Source organism: Gouania willdenowi, chromosome 24, assembly GCF_900634775.1.
Source record: "Gouania willdenowi chromosome 24, fGouWil2.1, whole genome shotgun sequence".
Lineage (NCBI taxonomy): Eukaryota > Metazoa > Chordata > Actinopteri > Blenniiformes > Gobiesocidae > Gouania > Gouania willdenowi.
The window spans coordinates 3,007,126-3,024,725 of NC_041066.1; the positions used below are offsets into that span (position 1 = coordinate 3,007,126).

At 46.1% G+C, this 17,600-nt stretch overlaps 1 protein-coding gene across 6 annotated transcripts in view; it reads left to right on the forward strand.

Annotated features, from left to right (window-relative positions):
* mdn1 (midasin AAA ATPase 1) overlaps positions 1-17,600 on the forward strand; it is a 94,642-nt gene that overhangs the window by 29,988 nt on the left and 47,054 nt on the right. For all 6 annotated transcript variants that reach the window (XM_028440380.1, XM_028440382.1, XM_028440381.1 and 3 more), the window contains 18 exons: positions 955-1,036; positions 2,037-2,132; positions 2,787-2,899; positions 3,845-3,993; positions 4,070-4,130; positions 4,212-4,423; positions 4,491-4,594; positions 4,671-4,815; positions 10,866-10,962; positions 11,066-11,179; positions 12,183-12,330; positions 14,462-14,569; positions 14,759-14,910; positions 15,704-15,882; positions 16,090-16,298; positions 16,972-17,118; positions 17,183-17,324; positions 17,400-17,534. In XM_028440380.1, coding sequence (XP_028296181.1) covers positions 955-1,036; positions 2,037-2,132; positions 2,787-2,899; positions 3,845-3,993; positions 4,070-4,130; positions 4,212-4,423; positions 4,491-4,594; positions 4,671-4,815; positions 10,866-10,962; positions 11,066-11,179; positions 12,183-12,330; positions 14,462-14,569; positions 14,759-14,910; positions 15,704-15,882; positions 16,090-16,298; positions 16,972-17,118; positions 17,183-17,324; positions 17,400-17,534 — 2,393 coding nt within the window. The remainder of the gene's footprint in view (positions 1-954; positions 1,037-2,036; positions 2,133-2,786; positions 2,900-3,844; positions 3,994-4,069; positions 4,131-4,211; positions 4,424-4,490; positions 4,595-4,670; positions 4,816-10,865; positions 10,963-11,065; positions 11,180-12,182; positions 12,331-14,461; positions 14,570-14,758; positions 14,911-15,703; positions 15,883-16,089; positions 16,299-16,971; positions 17,119-17,182; positions 17,325-17,399; positions 17,535-17,600) is intronic.

Sequence of the window (17,600 nt, forward strand, 5' to 3'; positions counted from 1 at the left end):
TCATCACTCTTCAATATTACAAAGGCTTTTCAGGGATCAATGTAATTAGTGCTGTATAGATACTAGATAGGATGGCGAGGCCAGCATTGCTTATGTTTGCCATTGTGCCAGGTCATGGGGTTAATGTGACCAAACAACACGTTTACATTCAGTTGACATTTACATTGGTGTGTCTTCGTGCCCTATACTGTTTATTAGTGAAAGGCTTGTGGTTCAGTTCATAACCTGGTTTTCCTTTTTAGAATCATATGTTCAGCTTCTGTGAGTCAACATTAACTAAGAAACTCATGCCAGCTGTTAATGAGATGAGTGAGATATAGAGTGACTACACAATATTTTACATTTTCCCTTTCACTCAATTCTCATTTGGACAATAAGCAAGATAATAGGGATCTTTTTCACTTTCGATATGATACCGTTATTGCCTTTTTGAGTATTGGCCGATACCAATATTGATCCGATATGATATAAGCACAAATCATACATACTTTTATGACTTTTTTGTAGTGTGGAATTTTAGAAAAGGCTTGATCAAGTGATGTCACTCAAAGTAGGTACGAGAAAAACTGACCCATTTATTGGTAACCAATTGGTTGTATAAATTTTAACCTTCTACATAAAATCTACAGTATTCTACAGTTGAATAAATATAATTTAAAAAAAAAATTATAAGACCCTGAAAAATCACCTAAATAAATCCAAAAAAACAAATTATACTTTTAAAGTGCAAACAATTCAGTATATGGTGGGAACAACTGAGGGCGTGGAGAAAAAACAACACACTATCGTCCACTGTCCACTGCTCAAAGTTAAGAGTTCACATCTTAACGGAGCGCTTCGTTTTCTGGCTGATATTGGACTGATACCAATATCGGATCGGGACACCTCTACAGGCTAATAGGTTTCTTATGGGTCAATGTGAAGAACCTATTTATTTTTACTCTTATTCCACAGGGACCTCCTGAAATGGTGTGAAAGAATCAGGGCCGACTTTGACAGCGCATCATCAGCCACAGCACAGCACGTCTTCAGAGAAGTAAGTGTTTCTTCTGTTCACATTGTGTTCCATTGTGGGGAACTATGACTAAAGACTGCAGTGTCATTTTTGTTGTGGTCTTGTCAAAAATTAATTTCTGTCACTGCTTTAGGACGGATGGTAAAGTTTATCTGGTGTTTTATGCACAGTAACAATATGAAATGTCAACTTAGTATCTGTTCTTCACACAACTACATATATTATAGCTTGTCAAGAAGCCTGCTAAAGATAGCCTGCATGCTAACAGAAAGTGGAGGTTGCTATGTGGCATTTAAGAAGCAAAAGTAAATCAATAAATTATTGATATGTTCTTACAGTTTGTATTATTAGTGTATTAAAATAGTGAAAATGTCATTGCTAATTTTGATTCTACTTTTAACGTCTTTATAGTGTTTATGACTAACAATTAGTTGGCTAATGTTAAATTATTTGCAGAGCCAACCTCAAATATTCTATAGTTTAATGAATTGCTTTCTATAATAATGCTAAATGTATTAATATAGTCACCCGCCCTTAATTTAAAAGGCAGGTTTCTTTCTTAGGAAAGGTACATTTAGGTAAATTTAATTTAAAAAATATAATACAATGCAAGTGTAAGCTCATAAATTAATATTTGTCAAGTTGACAAAATGTTTTGAAGGGTATGACGGGAACTCAAAAGGAGAAAACCTCTACAATCAGGGAGAACATGCAAATTATTCTTAAAAAGTTAGAAGCAAATACTGTTTCCCCTGAGAATTATCCAAAAATCATGAGTTAGAAATTTTCATAACATAACTTATGAGTCTGTCAACATTGTTGAATTAAAATATAGATATTGCACCAAGTAGGAAATAGAAGAGAAAAAAAAAAACCTTAATTTAATGTATTAAATTTGAATAGCTTTGTTTAATAGCTCTAAATGAATGACTTTTATGACCTATAGGACCAATGTAATCAGCACAGTACTGTTCTGGTAATAAGCTTAGTATGTAATCCTTGTTGTTTTGGTCGTCTCCAGGCTCTTGACTGCTTTACAGCCATGTTGTCTCATCCTGGAAGTCGATTACGAATGGCTGAGATCATTGGAAGCAAGCTTAACATCTCCAAAGAGATGGTACAGTATTTATTTTGTGTGAATATACCGTATTTTTCGGATTATAAGGCGCACCGGTTTGTTGTTGTTGTTATTATTATTATCATTAAGACGCATTAAGCGAAACAAAATAGTCAGATAACCCAAAATGTATTCAACTCATTAACAATAATTCTCAACATTGTTCAGGTTTAACACATAAAATACAGAACAATACACTCACTTTTTCAGTTCAGCATGTTGAAGCACAGCACAGGTACATATCATTCCACGAGGCGCCTGACTACGGTAGCCCTAAAGTGCCAAAAATCCATCAAGCAGTGCATCTTCATAGTTTACCAAAGTTGTACTAAAACATTTTGACACATTAATTTCATACATAAGGCGCACCTGATTATAAGGCGCACTGTCGATTTTTGAGAAAATTAAAGGATTTTAAGTGCGCCTTATAGTCCCAAAAATACGGTATATGTATATATAATGATGTTTGGGAGGATCACACCCAACACACTCAATACATCTGATGGTATTTTTACATATAAGGAAGTCACTCAAGCACACACCCATTGGAGCTGCAAACAAAGGAGACGCCGATACAATCATCAATAAGAGAACAGTGATTTAGAAATGATTGTAGATAATAACAGTTGTGTTGTGTGTGTTTTTGTCTTCCAGGCCCAGCACTTCTGTCACAAGTATCAGCCTGGAATAGATCTGTCTGAGCTCAAGGTGTCAGTGGGAAGGACTACTTTGCTCCGAAAGCAGACTGAGGCAGTCCAGCTGAGTGTGTATGTGTTTTACACACACACACACACACACACACACACACACACACACACACACACACACACACACACACACACATAGTATCTTAGTGACAAAGTTTGAACTGAACCCCCTGCTGTTTAAATTAGGTAAACAAAAATGATTTTTGACAATATTTTGTAGTGTTGCGCCAAAATTCCGACTACTGAAAGTCTTCGGCCGACAATGGCCCAAAAGTGCATTTTCGAAACACTTTACTCACCGAAAAAAGCTGACCAAAACAGGATGTTGTAAAAACATAAGCAAAAAACGCGATCAGCACGTGCTTGTCTGGAAACGGGCCAACTTGTTTGTGGATTTACGGAGCGGCTGTATTTCAACACATCTGAGCATTAAAGCTTCTTCTGAGCAGAATTGACAGGGCATGTAAGTGCGTTTTATGTTTTTGTGTCACTTAGACACTGTAGTTACGTGTCGCCCTCCGTCGACACGGTCCAAACGGCAGCGTGACGAACAGCTGTACCTCAGAAGTAGAATCTGACTTCAGTCTGTCATTTATATAATTGGAATGTTTTAATTTCAGTGAAGTTATTACTCATTTAAACCCATAAATGCAATGGCAACATTAATTTGCATAATTATTTCAATTCGCTTTTTGGTTTCGGCCAAGAATTTTCATTTCGGTGCATCACTAATATTTTGGTAATCAAAGTCGTCTAACGGCTCAGCCAACCAGATGTAGTTAAACATTCCCATTGAGCATTTCTAAAAGCCAATGCCAGTGAGTAAATGGAGTGAACTATGTAACTGATCATGTTATTGTATTTATTATCACAATGACATCATATAAATAAGGGAATGTCTTTTAGGATCTTGGAGTATTAGTTGATCTATTATTGTGGTTGTGGATAATGAAATGCGATAGGTGAAATATGGTGGTGTAAGAGATTTCTTCCTCTCTCCTGCAGAGAGAACCAGACGTTTGCTGCCACACGACCCTCTGCTGTGCTGCTGGAACAGTTAGCAGTGTGCGTGGCTAAAGGAGAGCCTGTCCTATTGGTGGGAGAGACTGGAACTGGAAAGACCTCCACTATCCAGCACCTTGCCAGAGTCACTGGTGAGGCCTTTTGTCCACATGCTAGTGTACAGAATATTTGTGGCAGAAATGGTTTGAATGATTCTCTGTGATGCAGGCCACAGGCTGCGGGTTGTGAACATGAACCAGCAGAGTGACACTGCTGACTTACTGGGAGGGTGAGTGACAGGGTGAGATGGTAAATATAAGTTTTGTTGTCAGGACTGTCAGAAAGATCATGAGAAACTAATCTCATCTAGGTACAAGCCTGTAGATCACAAACAGATTCTGCTGCCGCTGCGGGAGGCCTTTGAGGACCTGTTCTCTCAGACCTACTCCAGAAAGCAGAACCTGACCTTCCTGGGTCACGTGCAGACGTGCTTCAGAGGGAAGCGTTGGCAGGATCTGCTCAAGCTTATGGATCACGTCTGCAAGTCTGCTCTGACGAAGGAGCTGCAGGAGAAATCAAACGGTAGTGTTAGGATCAGTGTTCAAAGTGCTGCTCAGTGCTATGACATCAATCTAATCTGTCTGTGCAGCTGCTTTTCTGCAGGAGCGATGGGAATTACTGGCCTCCAAACTCAGTCAGACCCAACAGCAAATTCGAGCTTGTGAGAGCGCCATGGTGTTCGCCTTTGTGGAGGTAGAGGCCCTTAAATAGACACACTCTCATGTCTTCCAGTTACATCTTCCTTAAGTCTGCATTTTCTCCCTCATAGGGAACGTTAGCTCAGGCAGTGAAGAAGGGTCAGTGGATACTGTTGGATGAGATCAACCTGGCAGCAGCAGAGACCCTTGAGTGTCTGAGTGGACTGTTGGAGGGCAGCGCGGGATCTCTGGTGCTGTTGGACAGAGGAGACACCGGTGAGGGCTCGTTGTTTTGATACCGGCTTTTAACATTTTAGTCTCATTTTTAGAATCTCTACCAAGGCAAGAAACGGTTAAAGCAGGGTGGATTAAATGCTGTGCACAAAGGAAATGCTGCTTTTAATCCACAAAGGAGGAAAGTTTAACACATCTGGTTTAAAACGAAGAGTTACGAATGTAACTATGGTTCTATGAATCCCGAATGACCGCCAGAGGCGGTGCTTTAAGCACTGAATATTCCCCTTCGCGCATGCGCAGTGCGAGTATGTATACCAACAATGTCACCAGTGACCCCTGGATGACCCAGAGGAAGTTTATATCTTCCGGTGTCACTCCAGGGTACTTTCCTACAGAATCTTCTCGCGAGCACACGAGGATTCTGAGTGACAAAGAGCTCTGGCGGTCATTCGGGATTCATAGAACCATAGTTACATTCGTAACTCTTCGTTCTATTTCATCCCTGCTGACCGCCAGAGGCGGTGCTTTAAGCACTGAATGACTTATACCAGAAAAGTCACAAAGAATCCTGCTTACCACCCTTCAGTGTGTAGGGTCAGAGGACTGTGGCCGAAGAACCACAGCCAATGGATGGGGTGTGGCTACATTCACCCTGTAGAATCTGGAGAAAGTGCCAGGCGACGCCCATGAGGCCGCAGCACAGATGTCCTCCAGGGGCACTCCCCTCAGGGCAGCCCATGACGTAGCAACACTCCTGGTAGAGTGGCACCGCACACCAGATGGGATGAGACGGTTACTTGCCCGATATGCATGGGCAATCACATCGACAATCCAGTTGGACAGGCGCTGCTTGGAGACAGCACCACCCCTGTTAGGGCCACCATAACAAAGAAAGAGCTGATCAGACCCCCGAAAACCTACAGTAGCTGCAATGTAGGTTTCCAGGGCGCGCACTGGGCACAACAGGTCAGACTGAACCTCTGGCTCCACGGAAGAAGGGTTGAACCGTGCCAGCCGAATGGGCTGGTTGAGGTGAGCGCGGGACAGCACTTTAGGGAGAAAAGCTGTGTTCGGCCACAGAGTGACTCCCGAGCCGTCCAAATTCCACCTCAGACATGTGTCGCTGATTGACAGGGCGTGCAGCTCACTGACACGCTTTGCGGAGGAAATGGCCAGAAGGAACGCAGTCTTAACCCACTTCAGCGCTGCTCGTGCCAAGGGCTCAAACGGTGGAAGGCGCAATGCCTCCAGCACCAGGGGAAGATCCCATGCTGGAGTCCTTGTGACTCTCGGAGGATGCAACCTCCAAGCTCCTCTCAAAAAAAGGGACACCAGCTTGTGGCTACCAATCGTGCCATTGTCGACCATTACATGTCTGCAAGATATTGCTGCGACATAGACTCTCAGCGTTGAATGAGAAAGCCCTTTGTCCAGAAGGGACTGGAGAAAGTCCAGAATAGCTGGCACAGGGCAGTGCACAGGGTCCACCTCCCGCCTTGTACACCAGTCGGAAAACAGTTTCCATCTGTTCTCATACTGGAGGCGAGTAGACGGCGCTCTTGCATTCATTATAGTATATCTAACTGGGTCGGCACAGACGCTTAGGAGCGTCTCGGGCCCCCCAGTGGCCAAACGCACAGTTGAAGGAGTTGCGGATTGGGGTGCCAAATCCGCCCGGCCAGTTGGGACAGGAGATCCCTCCTGTCGGGAAGGCGCCACGGTGCGCTGCGACAGAGGCTGTGCAGCAGCGGGAACCAGCTCCTTCCTGGCCAGAAGGGTGCTACAAGCAGGATCCTGTGGCCCTCCTGAAGGACCCTGTGGAGTACCAGCTGAATCAGAGGAAACGGAGGGAAGGCATACAGGACGCCATCCGGCCAAGGATGAGCCAATGCGTCCTGGCCAAGAGGACTGGTTGTCTCGGCTAAGGAGAACCACAGAGGGCAGTGGGTCGACTGCTCCGAAGCAAAGAGGTCCACCTCTGCCCTGCCGAATATGCTCCATATAATGTTCGTTACCTCCGGGTGGAGGTGCCACTCCCCTGACGGAGGTTTCCGACGGGAGAGGAAGTCCGCCAAGTGGTTCTGCTCTCCCGGTATATGCATTGCTCGTATACTGATCAAGCGGGGGGCTGCCCATGTGAGGAGCTCCCTTGCCACTTCCAGCAGCCGTGCAGACTTGGTACCGCCCTGATGGTTTATGTGATACACTGTACACGTGTTGTCTGACCGCACAAGGACATGCTTGTCCCTCAGATGCAGCAAGAAGTGCTTGAGAGCTAGGTGAACCGCACGCAGCTCCAACACATTGATGTGTGCACCTTGGTCTTCCACAGGCCAACGCCCCTGGGCCGTCCTGCTCTGCCACACCGCACCCCATCCTGAAGGGGATGCGTCTGTGGTAACGGCCTCCCTGCGAGATGGAACGGAGCCTATAGGAACGCCTCTGAGCAAGTAAGTCCTGTCCCTCCACGGAGCCAGGGCGCAAAGACACTGTTGTGAGACCTTGAGCCTCCTGCTCCTGTGCCGCTTGGCATCCAAGTGAAAACTGTTCACCCACCTCTGCAGTGGGCGCAGCGACAGCAAGCCCAGAGGGACTACCCCCGAGACTGACGTTAGCTTGCCCAAAAGACGGAGGAAAGAAACATAGGTCAGCCAGCGGCCCTCCCTGAATAAGGCGAGCTGGCGAAAAATACCGTCCACACGGTGGGGGGAGGGTTTTGCCGTCATAGTTACACTGTTCATTAAAACCCCAATGAAAGTTGTGACCCGGGATGGCACCAGGCAACTTTTTTCCACATTCACCTTGAGTCCAAGTCGAGCCACATGGGACAGGAGATGCTCTGTGTCTTGTGACGCCTGGACCCGGGATGGAGCACAGATCAGCCAGTCGTCCAGGTATGGGAGAACCTTCAAGTTCCGAGACTGTAGAGGTGCTAGGGCTGCAGACACACACCTTGTGAAGACCCTTGGGGAGAGAGAGAGGCCGAAGGGCAGCACCCTGAACTGCCAGCGGCGGCCGCGATATGCGAAGCGCAGAAATTGCCTGTGTTGCTGAGCAATTGGGACGTGAAAGTACGTGTCCTTGAGGTCTATTGATGTGAACCAGTCCCCATGAGCCACCGTTCTGAGGACATCTGCTGTGGTCAGCATGTGAAAAGGTATGACCTTCAGAAATTTGTTCAACCCTCTGAGGTCTAGGATTGGGCGGAATCCGCCTGTCTTTTTTTTCACTAAAAAGTACGTTGAGTAGAACCCTCGGTGATCTGACCCAGGGTCTACAGGCTCGATGGCGCCCTTGGCCAGGAGGGCAGACAGCTCCTGGTCCAATGCGAGAATCTTTGCCGGGTCGCTGATGGATGTCATTCTGACCCGGCCGGATGTGGGGGGCCGACGGCAGAATTGAAGTTTGTACCCGTAGGTTAGGGTGGCGACCACCCACGGGTCTGAAGCATGAGTAGCCCACTGTTGGAGCTGCTGATGCGAAAAAAGTCCGACCGCCGGCCCCAAAGCCTCAATCTCTGCCCCCCCGGCCCCTCGGGGCCCTAGTGGGAGGGCGGAAGGGCTCTGGAGCTCGAAATTGTCTGCGGGGCAGGTGAGCAGAGCCCCGAAAATCCCGGACTGGTCTCCGTGCGGGACGCTGGGCATCACGACGACCAGTGGAGTGAGTTGTCGACGGCATGTGGCTGTGAAAAACCGCTGGGGGGCCCCTCAGCCTGCCGGCCGGGGGTCTATCAGGAGGAGGCATCCGGCTAAGCCCGGCAAGCTGCTGCCTGGTCTGCCCCGCCTGGATGGTCCGTTCCAGCGCTTCCTGGGCTGCTGGACCAAATATCACCCCAGGTTCGACCGGGAGGCTGCGCAGCACTCTCCTGGCTGCCTCCGTTAAGTTTGACTGAGACAGCCAAACCTGACGACGAGCTTGGACTAAGATGGACATTATTCGCCCAAGCTCTCTGGACATGAGCCCAAAAGCCTCCAATGAGGCATCACAGAAGGTGACCGCATCGGCATGTACACCGCCCTCCTGCAGTGAGGCTGAGAGGGCCAACATGAGGTGTGATAGGGAGTTTCCCATGCGACCAGCGCGTGCTCCAGCATCATAAGCCCTCGTGAGAAGGTCATCGGTTATTCGACACTGGGGTCGAGGACACCTAGAATCCCTTCGAAGTGCTTCATCTGGGGGCACAATAAGAGAAGCGATGGCAGGCTCGATGGGCGGAGTGCGATCCAGTCCGGCCCCCCGCTGCATCATGCATGGCTGCCAGGGTCCGCCCATCTGCAGAGAGACGGGAGCAAGCCTTACTGTCCCTCCAACAGGACTGCAACTCCCTCAGATAATCCTCTGAATGAGGAATAGCGAAAGCTGTGGGGGCAGGCCTGCGCCTGAAGAAGGCGCTTGCAGATGCTGCCTCTGCCTGCTGTGGGACAACTGTGTGCAGCCGCTGTAGAGCCAGGCGCATGACAGCGCGCATGGAGTTGTCTTCCACCTCGGCCCCCGAACTGTGATCCGAGGAGTGGGAGCCCTGCTCAGACACCTGGGATCCGACATCCAAATTCTCCCCATAATCACAGAAATGGCTAGCCGAAGCAGCCAAAGAGAGTGTATCCTCCTCGGGCAACAGCGTTGGCATTGGGGGAGAGAGTGCCGCATCAGCCACCAGGGGAATAACCGGCTGGCTGTCGGCCAGCAGGGATCTCATCTGAGCCAATTCAGCAGACAGCTGCTCAACTTTAGATGATAACCCACTGTGGTCAGACTTCGTTCTCTTCCTGGAGGGGGCAGCTGCCGCAGCCACTGCCCGCCTCTTGGAGCGTGTCTGACGGGTCTGAGGTGGCTGGCCTGGGGGGAGGTCGACTACGGCAACTGAGCCTTCCACCCCCGCCAACCTGGCAACCCTGGCCGCCCGAGGCAAGTAGCTGCAGTTCATGCAGGGATTGCCTGACAGTGCCTCACCCAGGTGCTCAGGGCCAAGGCATGTGGGGCATAGGTCGTGGCCATCTTCTGGCTGTAAAGAAACCCCACAAGATGTGCAAATATGTGAGCCATCCATCGTAGCTTAACTGAGAAGTCACTGATTTCAACACAGGTATTCAACAAAGGGAGGGGGCGCGCACGCCGCCTTTCTGGTACCACCCTGCACTCCTCGGCTTAGCCTGAGCGCGGACGCCGTAGGTTGGGGGCGAGTATAGGGACCGTATACTGGGGAAGGGAGCGTGCACGCTGCCTGCACAGTAGAGGCCCAATATACTAAATAAAAAACAACCACTGCACTGTGGTCCTCACCCAGACTGGGCTCTTTTAACAGAAGATGACACTAGCTTAGCCGGTGATGCTAATGTAAACAAATCCACGCTGGGCTCCGGGCGTGCGCACACAACCCACCAGCAAACAAATAAAGTCGGCTAACTTAAATTTCGGGAGTAGGCTGCTCAAATGCAGCCTTCACCGACCATCTCTTTCATTTTTTATAAAGACAACCGTTGATCTGCCGAATAAGCGGCTACTTACCTTGTCAGCGCGTGTCGTCGGGACCAAACACAAACCATATGCTGGGGGGAGGCGGCGCTAACGCGGCCTGTGCCAACAGAGGTTGCTAATGGGTGAAGCTACCGCTACCCAAACACTCACCGTCGCAGCTCCTGGAGGGCGAATGCACGCTGCTCCGACCTACCACAGTCACGGAGCTACTAGCGACGGCAGCTGTATGCACAGTATTCCAGTAACTGCGCGCGAGAAGAAAAAAAGGAAAGTACCCTGGAGTGACACCGGAAGATATAAACTTCCTCTGGGTCATCCAGGGGTCACTGGTGACATTGTTGGTATACATACTCGCACTGCGCATGCGCGAAGGGGAATATTCAGTGCTTAAAGCACCGCCTCTGGCGGTCAGCAGGGATGAAATAGAACAAACATATTTAAAATAAATCTTACTGCTTGAACATGTGATGTATGACACCAATTTACTTAGGTTTGATGTTGACTTCTACATTGTTTAAAATAATTATAGAATATTTCAAACTTGTTGGTTGTCCAGTTTTGCTTTTTTACATTTCTGAAAGTTGTTGTCAATATAGCGCATGCTTATTCCACAGAACCCCTCGTTCGCCACCCAGACTTCCGTCTTTTTGCCTGCATGAACCCAGCTACGGATGTTGGAAAAAGAAACTTGCCTCTGGGCCTCCGGAACAGGCGAGCATCTACAGACTAATCACATTCATTAAGTTTGTTGCTTGGAGTAAAGATGTAAAGAAATACTTGCTATGATCTAAGTGTGTACATGTGTGTCTCACAGGTTCACTGAGCTGTATGTGGAGGAGCTCGAGAATGAGGGAGATCTGAGGATTCTGGTCTCAGACTACCTAAAGAACCTAACTCCACCAACGAGTGTCATCAATGGCATCATAAGGTTGGTTTAATACATAAATTATACTAAATAATTAACTAATCTTGTAAAGATAATAATGTGTTGTGGAGTAGTTGAATAATGATACTGTAGTGTTTTAAATGGAGCAGAGATGGGCAACAGCCATGGCCACAAAACTAATGACTAATCTGAGCATTAAAGTTTTTGGTTGAAATTTTCTTAATGTCCTGATAGGAATTACAATCTTATGTGCTCTGAAAAAGGAACAAAGAAAATCTGTCAACAATAGCAGCTGTAAACCTGTAATAACTTCGACCAATGAAAAAAAAGACCCGTTTTTTTTTTTTTTAAACCAATCACGTCTCCCTGCTCATTCTCAACATCTCGCGTGCACCAGCCCACACTCAAAGCGCGTCACCGGTGACGGACTTAAAACAAAGTTTTTAGTCACATTTTATAACATATACTGTATAATGAGAAAGTTTAGCGTTTACTTACTGCTGAATAAGACATGAGACAACAAAGTTCCTACACAATACAAACGATGAGCCACATTCAAAATCATGCTACTTTCGAAAACTCCCTACCCTACCTTTAATACAGGAAAGAAAAAAAGGTTTTAGTGTGTTTTTTAGTCCTTTTTTGGTAACTCTTGTGTATTTTTGTTGTTTTGTATAGTTTTCTGTGTTTTTGTTGTAATTCTTTTGTATTTTATGTTTTTAATATTTTTGTTGTCTTCTGTATTTTGGAGGTAATTGTTTATTTTTGTTGTAATTTTTATGTTTTTATGTATTTTTATGTAATTTTGTAGTTGAGAGTTTTTGGAGTAATTGTGTGCGTTTCTGTGGTCCTTTTTTGTAACTTTGTAAATAATAAATAATTTTTTGTTGCTGTTTAGGTTGAGATTCCATAATATTATAATAACTGTTTGCATTTATTGTTTTATCCCTCTGATAGGAGTGAAATGCTGGTAGTTTGTGCTTGTACTGGTTAGATATTCTGTTTGCAGCCTACCTGATCTTTAATGAAAGTGTTGCGTGTGCAGTTTCTACCTAGCAGTGAGAAAGGCGGCCGGCTCCTACCTGGTGGACGGGACAGGGCACAAGCCTCACTACAGCCTGCGTACCCTGTGCAGGGCGCTGACCTACGTAGCAGCTAACCCGTGCAGAAGTGTGCAGCGCTCACTTTATGAGGTAGGAAAGCACTTTCCCTTCTTATACCACCATCACAACTTTAAAGATTGGATTAAATGTATTTTTAATGTTTCTGGGATGAAGTAGTTGATGAACAAACCCCTTGGATTCTGTCAGTTTGTTTGCATTCAAAAGAAATGTAAATTTCTCATATTTGAACAATTATTTAGTGTGTATTCATAAATCTGCTTCTTTCCTTTCTTTGACCAAGGGTGCTTTCACATATACTGTACCTCTTTGGTCCGCACCATGCTTCGTTTCCTCTGTTAGTTCAGTCCCTTTGCGGTGGTGTGGAAGCCCACTCGCAGTCTGGTTTGGACTAAACAAGCAAAGTCTGGCCCTTTGTAAAGTGTGGGTCTCTGTTCTCTTCAAGTGGTGCAGTTTTTACGATGTGCAAAAGCAAACCAGGACTAAATAAAGGACATGACGGACCAAGTGACTGGGAAGTGGCACACAGCAATCACGCAAACTATTGTCGCGGCAACAGGCACGCACACACACTCACACACCCAGCGCTCTTGCAGTTAACACACACGTCACACACATTTCCACACTCTCTTCCGTATTACGCCCACATCATTCATTTATTTCACTTCTCTCTCTTCCCCAAACTGTTTTTTTTGTTTTTTGTTTGCCTTGTCTGCACATGCTGTCGAAGGTCAACACTACATAAAGATGAAGTGCAATCTTTTTACGACAGCAATGCATGTTTTGTTAATTCCAATTAAATAAATTCATTTGTTTTGTTGCATAATTGTATCCATCGCCAGCCCTCCCAAGAAAGGGTAAGAAACACTTTATTAAAGGGAGAATATAAAAAGAGAGGGCAGTGTTACACCTAGGTGAAAGGGAAGGGAAGGGAACAGGGAAGAGGGAGTTAGGGTAGGAAAATGGAAGGGGTTGGGTCTCTTGACAAGTGTGGAGAAATTGAAGTGGGCAGCACAGCAGTATCTAAGGTTAAGCCCAGTACGAGTTTATCCCAGAGCCCAAGCCAGTGGACCCATTACCAATGTGTGTACAAGAGCCACTTCAGCGAACCCAAGTGCCAACCTGGGCTCGAAGGTGCAGCCATGCCGGGAGCTAAGGAGCCCCAGGCCACCCCCCACCACTGTCCAGCCCCCCCAGACGCCCTAGAGACCCTAGGCCGAGAGGCAGCAACCGCCACCCCCACATATACACTTGAGAAAGCCCCAAGAAGCCGGGGGCCCAGTGCACCCCGCCACCGCCCCAACCCCCCACCTCGATGCACCCTGCCAGGGCGAACCTCCGGTCAAGGCCCCCAGGGGAGATTGCCACCATCCAGCAGTGCCGCACAGCCTCAGATGGCACAAGGACAGCAGCCCTTACCCCGCCGCCCGACAGCTGCCACGAGAGGGAGGCATACCGACGGCACACACCTAGTTTGATGCAGTAGCCCCCTGGCAAGGGCGCCTGGACCCACCCATCAGCTTGCAGACAGCAAGACAGTCCCACCAGGCGATCGACAGCACCCCCAACAGCAAACACACAAACTGTCATCACGGCAACAAGCACACATGAACATGCACACACATCCAACGCTCCTGCAGGCAGCACACAGACATACAATAGACATCACAAACATTTCCACACTCATTGTGATTATAGGTTATTTATTTAGAATTGTTATTCATTATGTTTCCGGGGGATTTGTTTTGGGATTTTCTTTGGAAAATGCAATGACTGAAGTGTTGTTTTCCTCTTTACTGCAGGTAATAGTATTCTGTCCAATAGGTTTGTTTTGCCCGCGTGGCGTTTAGAAAGTTTGGTTTGCTCGGCAAAGAGTAGTGTGAAAGTGGACAAGACCAAATTAAAATGCAACAAGATTAACTGGACTGTATATGTGAAAGCACTCTAAAAGTCTAAGGCAGATTTCCTAACACTTACATCAGTTGTAGCAAATCAGCTTTATTGTGACACTCATTGTAGTAGTAAAATATTACCTGCTGTTAAATTTAGAAGACCCAATTGTTTCATTAAGGTGGGGTCATCATTTGAGGTTTTCTTTGAAATTACCCTATCCTTTTCTTTTGAGTTGTCTAGGTGCAAAGGATTGTAACTTAACTCCTGAGTCTGGATTCAATGTGTAATTTAATTGCCGACATCTTCACAGGGTTTCTGCCTGAGCTTTCTGACTCAGCTGGACAGAAGCTCACACCCTCTGGTCCAGAAACTGGTGTGTCAGCACATCTTAATGGGAAACATCAAGTGTCTCAAACAAGTAAGAGCTTTTGACACATTCGGCTATAAAGGGCTTCTAACCGTGCAATATGCAATTTCTGGACACCCCACCCAACAGTGAAAGGAAATAAATGGTTTTAGGTTAGAAAAATGTAATATTGTGTTAATGTTGAAACTGAATACAATGTAAATGCTCAAATACATCAAATGCTGCTACGCTTCTTTTCAGCCCATCCCAGTACCCACAGGCCAGTCCTGTGTGGAGATGGAGGGTTACTGGGTGTCTCAGGGTGAGATGGAAGCGGCCGTGGACCCCTCTTACATCTTGACTGCTTCAGTCAAGCTCAACCTTCGGGACCTCGCCAGAGTGGTATCAGCAGGGTAGGATTACTGTGAACCAGTGACACCAGTTAGATCCTTTCACACAAGGACAGACACATATCTAGTTCTGTCTTATGTGTCTCAGTACACAGACAGGTCAGGGTTTGCTATTGTGCTCCAGTGCTGACATTTCTTGGTTTCATTTTCAATTTTTATTGCATTGAATGGGATTTGGGACACTTTTCTACTGCAAATGTAATTTGAGCTTGAACACAGCGAAGGAGGGAATAAAACATTGTGACGTGGACATGTAAAAGTAACATGGCGTTTGTAGTGCATCTCCAGCTATAGTTCTCACAATGCATGAACATGATATAAAACATAATTTTCCCATTTTTATTAGCAAAACATGAAAACATTTTAGTTAGCTTATTTCATTTTCTATTCAGTGCATCATTATCTGAAAAGTTATGAGCTCATGTTTGGCTCATGACGTGAAGATTCCAACAGTAGTTTAGTATCAGACTCAGCAGTGGTAGCTTTGAGTTAATTTTAATTAAAACAAAATACATAATAATGAACATTAACATGTAATTATGCAAGATTGTAGCTGATGGCTAATTTCTATCTTTAGTTCCTCGGGCAAGTTGATGTCAACAACATAAGACCCACCCATCTGATCATTCAGAGTCTGTTGGGTTCCTAACTGACATCATGCTACAATGATCTGATTGCGGATCAATAGTCTGCCCTCTCGTTATTTTCTCTCTCTCTTTCTCTCTCTCTCTCTCTCTCTCTCTCTCTCTCTCTCTCTCTCTCTCTCTCTCTCTCTCTCTCTCTCCATGCCTCACAGGAGTCACCCAGTGCTGATCCAGGGAGAGACATCTGTGGGGAAAACCAGCCTGATCCACTGGCTGGCAGCAGCAACAGGAAACCAGTGCGTAAGGATCAACAACCATGAGCACACCGATATCCAAGAGTACATCGGCTGCTATTCATCGGATGAGAGTGGCAAGCTTGTGTTCAAAGAGGGTACGAGAAGAATTTTTATTTACTTTGTAAATACGTTTGAAAGGAAAATGAGTGAATGTCAACGACAGTTGCTAGGAATTAAAAAAGCTCTGGATCCTCAACATAAAATTACAGCGTAACAAGCTATCCTATTGGTTATAACTGGCTCCGCCCACTCTGGCTCCTCCTTATTTGAGTCTGAGTACGTGTTGATTGTACTCCGCATAGGTGTTCTGATCGACGCCATGAGGAAAGGTTACTGGATCATCTTGGATGAGCTGAATCTGGCTCCCACTGACGTCCTGGAGGCTCTCAACAGGCTGCTGGATGACAACAGGGAACTGTTTGTGGCTGAGACCCAGGAGGTCATCAAGGCTCACCCCAGATTCAGGCTCTTTGCTACCCAAAACCCCCCAGGACACTATGGTGGCAGAAAGGTAGGACCTTCAGGACAGTAGGCAAGGGATTCATTCTTCTTTGTGATGAATAAAATTATTTGATTTCTTAACTCCTGAAATAGAATAGTTTACAAAATACAATAAAATTACATATAATTGAATAACAAAATATAATACACACACCCACATACATGTGTGTGTGTGTGTGTGTGTGTGTTATAAAATGCACAAATCAAAATTCAAAATTACAGAAAAAATGCACAAAATAACTCACCAAATATAAAAAATTACTAAAAACTCCCAAAACCAACAAGCAAAGACAAAATCCTTTGTTTTTTCCTGCATTGATACTCAGGTTGGACATTATTTTAAATGCTGACATGAACGTTGGTATTGTGGCCCTTGATTCTTATAAAAGTTGTTCATCTCTGTAGTCTACACGTTTTGTACTAAATAACAAATATTGAATAAAAACAGATTATTGTTAGTAAATGCATTATTATTATTATAAAAACGGCCTGTACTTGTGCATGAATGATTGGTGTCACAACAATTATTACTAACCTCACTTTTCCTATTAATGGGTAAACAATGCAACATGTTGTGAATGGAGCATCAATTAAAGTTATCCCTGTTGGCCTTTTTGGACCTGTTCCTTTATCGTTCCCATTGAATTTTATCTGTTCCCACTGATCCCCCCTCCAACTTTCAGGTGCTCTCCAGAGCGTTCAGGAACCGCTTCGTGGAGCTGCACTTTGACTCACTGCCCAGTGCTGAGCTGGAGACAGTCCTCCATCAGAGGTGCAGCCTGCCTCCTTCCTACTGCACCAAGCTGGTCAAGGTCATGCAGGACCTCCAGGTAACGGCTGTGTTTTCTGTCTGTGGCTACATCAGTTCCACCTCTGACTGTGTATTCCTTCCAGTCCTTGCGCAGAGGGTCATCTGTGTTTGCGGGGAAACACGGTTTCATCACCCTTAGGGACTTGTTCCGCTGGGCAGATCGTTACATGCGGACGGAGCAGATGGAGGCCTCACAGGACTGGCTTCAACATTTGGCTGACGATGGTGAGTTCACAGGCACTGCCACTGAGCCCTGCCTGAAGATGGAGTGCTCCAAATGAAGCTTTACACCTCTGCCAGGGTACATGCTGCTGGCAGGGCGGGTAAGGAAGCCAGAGGAAGAAGCCCTCATCTTATCCATCCTAAACAAGCACTTCAAGAGGACTGTCAACCCAGAAACCCTGTTCAGTGCCTCTCAAGTCTCCAAGCAGTTCAGTGAGTGGAACAGAACATGGAAATAAACAGAGGGAACAGTTAGTGTGTAAAACAAAGACTGCTAAT